The sequence below is a fragment of the Penaeus chinensis genome, chromosome 24, assembly GCF_019202785.1.
Source record: "Penaeus chinensis breed Huanghai No. 1 chromosome 24, ASM1920278v2, whole genome shotgun sequence".
Taxonomy (NCBI): Eukaryota; Metazoa; Arthropoda; class Malacostraca; order Decapoda; family Penaeidae; genus Penaeus; species Penaeus chinensis.
Window position 1 is genome coordinate 2299265 of NC_061842.1, and position 7500 is coordinate 2306764.

The following is a 7500-nucleotide window of genomic DNA, read 5'->3' on the forward strand; positions in this document are numbered from 1 at the left end:
TGGCCATTCCCTCAACATATTGTAATTACCATAATGAGATATTGTTCTGTTTAAAAAAATCACAGCTTTTGATAACTATTCCTTGTTTTAGTCCACACCTGGCAAAGATATTGACTTCTGAACTCATCAACAAAGGACGTTTACCAGGAAATAGCAAGCCGGAAATAACGCTTCTTGAATATGAAGAGAAAATAAGGAAGATAATTGGTACAGATCTGAATGCCAACAATGAAGAGAAAGAGAAGGGTAAGTCTGATGAAGAATTTTTGTCACAAGTTGGAAGGATATTTTTAGAACACAAAGAAGAAAATACCTAAACATTCAAGCTTTTGCATAATGTGTCTAGCCTTAGATTTGTATCTATTTATCCAATCAAATTACAATGGTATTGATGGTTGTATGATAACTGGAAGGGTTTTTATTAATGGGTTGATCTTTGTATCTAGATCCCCTACCCAGGTATGTCAGAATCAACACCCTGACTACAAATGCTGACAGGGTCCATAGCCATCTAGCCAGGGAAGGATGGAGATGTGAAGAACAGGACTTCAGTTCATATGAAGACTTTTTGAACTGTGTACAGGTGAGGTGTTCATTAATTGTATTATATTATTATTATTATCATTCAAAATATAAAGAAAAATCTGCATTTTATGAATATTGTCTGTTAGTATAATAATGCCAGGTCTTTTGCCATGTCAGATAGCAAGCATGAAAATTGAGATAGGCTGTTGTGGATGATGTGCAGCCTTAATTTTGTAAATCATTTGCAACGGCTAAGCTGTTATCACTTTGTGGTAAATGATCATAGATGCTGGGTGATGCCTCATTGTGCCACATCTGATCACTGGGATGAGATATTTTGCAGAGTCCATAAAAACACAAAAAAACACTGGTCTCATGCACCCTACCAAGTGTCAGTAAATTTCCCAGGCTTGGAGCAGCACTTGTCCTTGTTGCACTTATTTAGCAGTTGTAAATGAACTGAACAACAGGTGTCACAGATGTGCAAAACCTTACAGCCACCAGGCTTCATGTATACATAACAAGCAATCATCCTCACATGCGTAAAATTATGTGCTGCCTCCATTGTTCAACTTGGCATGTTGACCTGTCAGGACAAGTTCAGGTGAAAAATACTTCATCTCTTTTGTTTTACAGATTGGAAAAGTATTTTTACTTAAGTATAAAGTGTAGGTGTGTGTCAAAAAATAAATAAATAAAGGTTTTAAATTATTTCAGAATTTGGATACTGACAGTTACATGGTAGATTACCACATGAAAGACCTCTTGGTTTTCCCTCCCAACACACCCTTTTGGAATGACTCGTTCTACAGAAAAGGAGCCGTAATCTTGCAGGATAAGGTGGGTCTCTCTCTCTCTCTCTCTCTCTCTCTCTCTCTCTCTCTCTCTCTCTCTCTCTCTCTCTCTCTCTCTCTCTCTCTCTCTCTCTCTCTCTCTCTCTCTCTCTCTCTCTCTCTCATGAATATTGAATAAATTAGTTATTTTACATTTGCATAATAATTACTTTGGAGAGGAAAAAGTTGCTAAATTCAATTGATTTAACACAGGGGGAAAAAATCTAATTGGTATTTGAGCCATACAACTTTATTTAGTGTATCTACATTCATAACACCCTCATTAGTCATTACACCCTTGTATCATTGACACCATGTTCCCTCAATGCTGCAGGGAAGATGCTGTGCTCATTTTTTATATTTGCTTGGAATGTCTCTGCACATAGATGGCTCTGCTAGTGCTTAGCCACAAAGGAGTCAATTAGTAGACCTTGTGACCTTACCTGATTTCACCTTTCCTTGAATTGGCAGGAAAAAAACTTTTTTTTACTAATGCTATGAATATTGATGGTGATATTTTTATTAGACATTATAATTAATGTAATGTTATAGACATTAGTAACAGCAATATAATATAATATAAAATATTTTCAAAAACCAAGGAAAAGGGTAAATAGTTGAGACAGGCAGTACCTATAATTGGCTCCTTGGTGACTTAGTACAAATGTAACCATTAAACAATTAATAAAGTAAACTCACAATGGGCATGGCATGGAAGTACATGCCATGCCCATCAGATTTTGGTTAATAGTTTACATGGCCAAATGTAAACAGTTGAATCACTACTCATTAACAAAAGTAAGCAGGGACACATCAATGTGCATTGTTTTCTGTGGCAATTATTTTGTGGATGGAGGAGGGGGATATTGCATCAGATTTGATTATGGGGATATTGTGGCTGCCAACAATACATTTGGTCCTAAATGTGATGCTTGGTAGCACTTGGTTTAGGTCACTAAATACAAACAAGGCCTATGGTTGGCTTTAATCTATATTGTTTTTGCTGCACTAACGTCCCTTTTTTTTAACAGGCTAGTTGTTTGCCAGTTTTCCTGAGTGATATTAAATCAGGATCAAATATAATAGATGCTTGTGCTGCTCCTGGGAACAAGACTTCACATATTGCAGCTGTTATTGGTAATGAAGGGTATGGCTCTTTCATTCTTTATATGTGGTTTAAACTATTTTTATTAATTGATGTATTTAATTTTGACTGAAAATATTGAATATTTATCATTCACAGCGAAAGGATATGATAGGAAAAGGTACTGGCTAACAGTATGCTCATGATAACATATATGAGGTGAATGCCAGTCATGTTGACTGACTTACTGGTCTTGGTTACTTTGGTAGTAAATGAACTTTGAGTCTAATAATCATTTCATCAAAGGAACAACCTGACACAACATTCTGTCGTAGGGTCAGTCCCAGGAAGAAACCATTGAAAATATATTTTTATGAAGCACTCATTATGATAATGAAGTAATTTTCAGTGTGTAAAAAGGAAGAGCCATAATTTACTTGTTTCAATTTTTTTATTGAAAAGTCTTTGAAGTTGCATGGTGATATTATATCCTTTGCAAGACTTGAATTCTAAGCTTGGAACTGATAGGACATCTGGTTTGTATCTGCCCTGCCCACATGCTGTTTTCGTGCTGATGACTGCTTTCCAGTATCCACAACACCTAATCATAACTGGGAGTGAGAGAAGCCTAAGAACTGTGGTACTTCACTTTTAGCTAGCAACAAACAAGGAAAAAAAATAGTTTCTAGAAGAATCAAATATTAGTCTTCACTCTTTTTTTTCAACTTATCAGAAAATTGTGTTGTCTTAGAATTGTTTAGAATATTGAAACAGCAAAGTTTTACTATATTGAGTAGAACATTGATCATCAGTATTGCTTTGCGTAAGCACAGAATTTTTTAAAGATATCTTATAAAATCCACTCCTGCTAGATTGTTGCCTTCGAGGGAGATGCAATCTGCATTTATGATACAGTATTACAACCAGTAACAAAAACAATAATGCAGATTATTGAGGCGAGTTATTCTAATATGCTCCCTTAACTTCAAAGGAAAATCTTGGCTGTGGAGAAAGACAATGAGCGGTTTGCAACACTCCAGAAGCTGATGAAGGAACGAGGAGTGGAATCCATCACCTTTGAGAACAGAGACTTCACAAAGCTCTCTCTTGATTTGTATGGGGAGGCTCATTACATATTCCTGGACCCAACCTGCTCTGCCAGTGGTAAGCCTTTTGGGGCAGAGGAAGCTCTATCACCCTTAAAGTTGTTCTTATTATTGCTGCTGTCATTCTTTTCTTGCTTTGTAGCTATTAATTTTATTATTATTATTATTATTATTATTATTATTATTATTATTGTTATTATGATTGTTTATTATCACTATCATCATTGTTGTACTTTTTTTTCTTTTTTTTTTATTGATATATTTACATTATATCTCATGCTACTGCATTGCTTTTGCTTCTGTGAAGTCTTTTTATTTTTCTTTTGTTTTTTTATTTTATCCTATTTCGTCTCATTTTCAGGACTGAATATTATCAAAGATAATATTTCCCCACAGCGGATCAAAGGACTAGCATCATTTCAGATACATCTCCTTCAGTTTGCCCTCTCATTTCCATTTGTGAAAGAGGTTGTATACTCAACCTGTTCTGTATATGAAGAAGAGAATGAGGAAGTCATAGAAGAGGCACTGAAAGCTTATGGCCATCAGTTTGAGCTTGAAGATATTGGGAAAAAACTTGACGGCTGGAAGCACTTTGGAAAAGAAGGCTATGAATTTGGAAGCAAGTGCGTAAGAACTGTTCCTGATGTAGACAGATGCCATGGCTTCTTTGTGGCAAAATTTGTGAGGAAAGCAGAGCCAGATGAAGAAGGGGCATTCAAATGTGTAGAGAATCACTGTACTGAAGACAAAGAACGTGAGGAATTGAAGAGCAGTATAAAAGCCAAGAGGAAAAAGAAATCAAGAAGAGATGATGAAGCTGGTGATGAGGAAGCTGATGGACAAACCTTGAAGAACAATGCTGTTTCATGTGACAGTGAACTAAGGGAGGACTTGGAGGAGGTAGAGCATAATCATGATGGCGACCAGACTCAGAAGAAAAAGAAGAAGAAAAAAAAGTCAGCTGAGGATGATGGTGGTGAGGTACACAGTGGAGAAACAGAGAAGGACAATGTTGTTTCATGTGAAAGTGAATTAACAGAGGATGTGGAGGAGGTAGAAGACAGTCATGTTGAAGATGATTCCCAAAAGAAAAAGAAAAAGAAGAAGAAGAAAAAGAAGTCAGTGATAGGTGATGATGATGAGGAAAATAATAGAGATAGAGGGCAGGAGAGTGCTGTTTCCTGTGAAAGTGAATTTAGAGTGGTCTTAATGGAGGTAGATGACAATAATGATGGAGACCATACTCAAAAGAAGAAGAAAAAGAAGTCGGCTAGAGATATTGGTTGTGCGGTACACATTGGAGAAACAGAGACAGACCATGTGGTTTCATGTGAAAGTAAATTAAAGGAGGATATGGAGGAATTAGAAGACAAGCAAGACGAAGACCATACCCAAAAGAAAAGGAAGAAGAAGAAGAAGAAGACAGTCGGAGATGAGGTTGATAATGAGAATAGTGGAGACAGAGCTGGTTCATGCGAAAATGAATTAAAGGAGGACTTGGAGCAGGTAGAGAATGATCATGATATAGATTCTACTCTAAAAAAGAAAAAGAAGAAGAAAAGGTCTAGAGAATCAGAATCAGGCTCAGGAATACCTCAGGATAATCTTTTAGACAATAGTAATCTTGAGGAAAATATTATTAAGAAGAAAAAGAAGAATTCCCTAAGTAATAGCAATGACTAAAAGAAGAAAGTAATATAGGTATAGAATAACAACGGTGACCAAAAAAAAAAGAAAAGAAGAAAACTCAAAGAATGCTCTGAAAATAACTTGACATCTGTAACATTATTGATCAGTGTTAAAAGTGAAGGCCTTTATTTTTAATTTGCCAAAGTCTTGTTGGTATTATTTAATAATTCTTTCAATATATCTCATCAGGAAATAAACTCCATATAAGTAATTTTATTAGAATTAGAAAATAAAGTACACTGGGCAGCAGAGCCAAATTTGATTAGAAAAAACAAAAAAAATATGGGGAACCTTGATGACATCACATTAGGTGGATGGCTTATGCTTTTAAGTGTAATGAGAAATCTACTTGATTTTTCAACCTTTACAGACAATAACAGAGATGAAGTAGAGTCTGAGATAAGCAGAGAAAGGTTAAGGTGCAATTCTATCAGTTTAATCTGAAAATTCTGATGATTCAGCAGTGGACACAACCCATTGTTATTGATGGTTCATGCCAAACAGATAGAAAGGGGGTGGAGAAAGAAAATGAATGAATGATTAAAAGAGAGAAGAGGATAAATAGTGAATGAGTGAATGTAGGAGAGAGGGAGAGAGAGAGGAAATGAGACTGCCTGGCTGACAAACAGACAGACAGAGAATGAATGAATGAGATAAAGATGTAGAAGTTGGGTCCAGAGACGACATAGATAATGCCTTGAAAAGTAGATTACTTACACTGATGTTGTCAAGTCTTCTTGTCATTTCTGAGATTTAAATTTGTCATGTGGCAGCAGCAGCACTGAGGGCATCAAAGATGGAATTAATTTCTTGATTGAATCCAGTGAAAAAAAAAAAATCAGCTCTTGTTATTGCTTTTAAGAAAAAGCATAGGAGAGAGAAAATTTAGGTCATGATATGCCTACAAAATGTATTGATTTCCGTACATAATACCAGTGTTGTTGATTGATGTGCCATGAAAATATCAGTTTGATGTGGCTCAACATAGCAGTGTGAAGCATTTAATAGAGAAAAATAAAAATGATGTGGAAAACAGGTTCAGAATTCACAGTCTGTTGGATGTCACTTGATATGATTAGTGCCAGCTGGCTTGTCCCATTCTGAATACACATTTAAATGTGTATACAGGATTCCCCTTCATGCATCTGCTGGTGAAATTACTTTAAGAAATGTTAAGAAACCTGTTGTGAATGTTGGAAAAATATGATAGCACAGTTAGTTTAGTGTGCCATGTGAAGTTAAGAGTTTCTTCATAGATAGGAAGTTAGCATTTTTAGATTAATTAAGTATGTTTTTGACACTAAATAGTAATGAAATATCTATCAAGAGGATATGACAGGAGAAATTGTATATTGTTATGCATGCATTTTTCTCTTATGCTGGGGTAAATAAATGTAATTGAAACATTACATAAGTAAAAAAAAATAAAACGATACAGCAGATTTAGTCACTAGTGTTCTTTTCCCCCTCTTTAATTCTTTTGACAGCCTTCTTCATGACTTATTATGCTCCCAGGTAATAGGTCTGTATACCCTATAGTCTATTTCAGCCAGGTACTGCTTAGTTCCCTACCCTTTGTATGCTAGCAAGTTTTGATACTTACATACTCACAATATATATTCTTACATAAAGAGGTAATTATTTTTTTGTGAAAAATAAGTTGGTTTTCAGTCATATTTATCAGTTGAAGAATGTTTTAGTAAACTGTAACCAAAGTTGTTTTAGATGCAAGAGTAGGCATTTTTATACACTTTTTTTTTTTTTTTTTTCACAAAAAGATCTACAATTTTATTACGAGATTGCATTTTCCCGAAGTTGAATCTCTTCTGTCATTTCCACCAAGTAAAGCGGCAACTATGTTCAGACTGGCAGAGAGAGAGGAGAGAGGAGAGAGGAGAGAGGAGAGAGGAGAGAGGAGAGAGGAGAGAGGAGAGAGGAGAGAGGAGAGAGGAGAGAGGAGAGGAGAGGAGAAGAGAAGAGAAGAGAAGAGAAGAGAAGAGAAGAGAAGAGAAGAGAAGAGAAGAGAAGAGAAGAGAAGAGAAGAGAAGAGAAGAGAAGAGAAGAGAAGAGAAGAGAAGAGAAGAGAAGAGAAGAGAAAAGAAGGGGGGGCAGCTTGTCGGTGTTGCCCGCGCTCTCTCACAAAGCCACGCTCCCTCGCCTTTCTCCCCCACCTCCCACCGGCGCCCCACACGGCGCCGTTCCCTGTATCGTTCCCGTCCTAAACACGTCGGATTCTTGTACGGGTCATGTCGCGTTGCCA

The 7500-nt window shown here is 36.3% G+C and overlaps 1 protein-coding gene across 1 annotated transcript in view; it reads left to right on the forward strand.

Annotated features, from left to right (window-relative positions):
- Window positions 1–6686, forward strand: part of LOC125038235 (28S rRNA (cytosine-C(5))-methyltransferase-like) — a 14061-nt gene extending 7375 nt beyond the window's left edge. The window contains exons 3-8 of the mRNA XM_047631659.1: window positions 92–246; window positions 447–583; window positions 1243–1365; window positions 2390–2505; window positions 3434–3606; window positions 3910–6686. Of these exons, the coding sequence (XP_047487615.1) occupies window positions 92–246; window positions 447–583; window positions 1243–1365; window positions 2390–2505; window positions 3434–3606; window positions 3910–5234 (2029 nt within the window). The 3' untranslated portion in view covers window positions 5235–6686. The remainder of the gene's footprint in view (window positions 1–91; window positions 247–446; window positions 584–1242; window positions 1366–2389; window positions 2506–3433; window positions 3607–3909) is intronic.
- The last annotated feature ends 814 nt before the right edge of the window (window positions 6687–7500 follow it).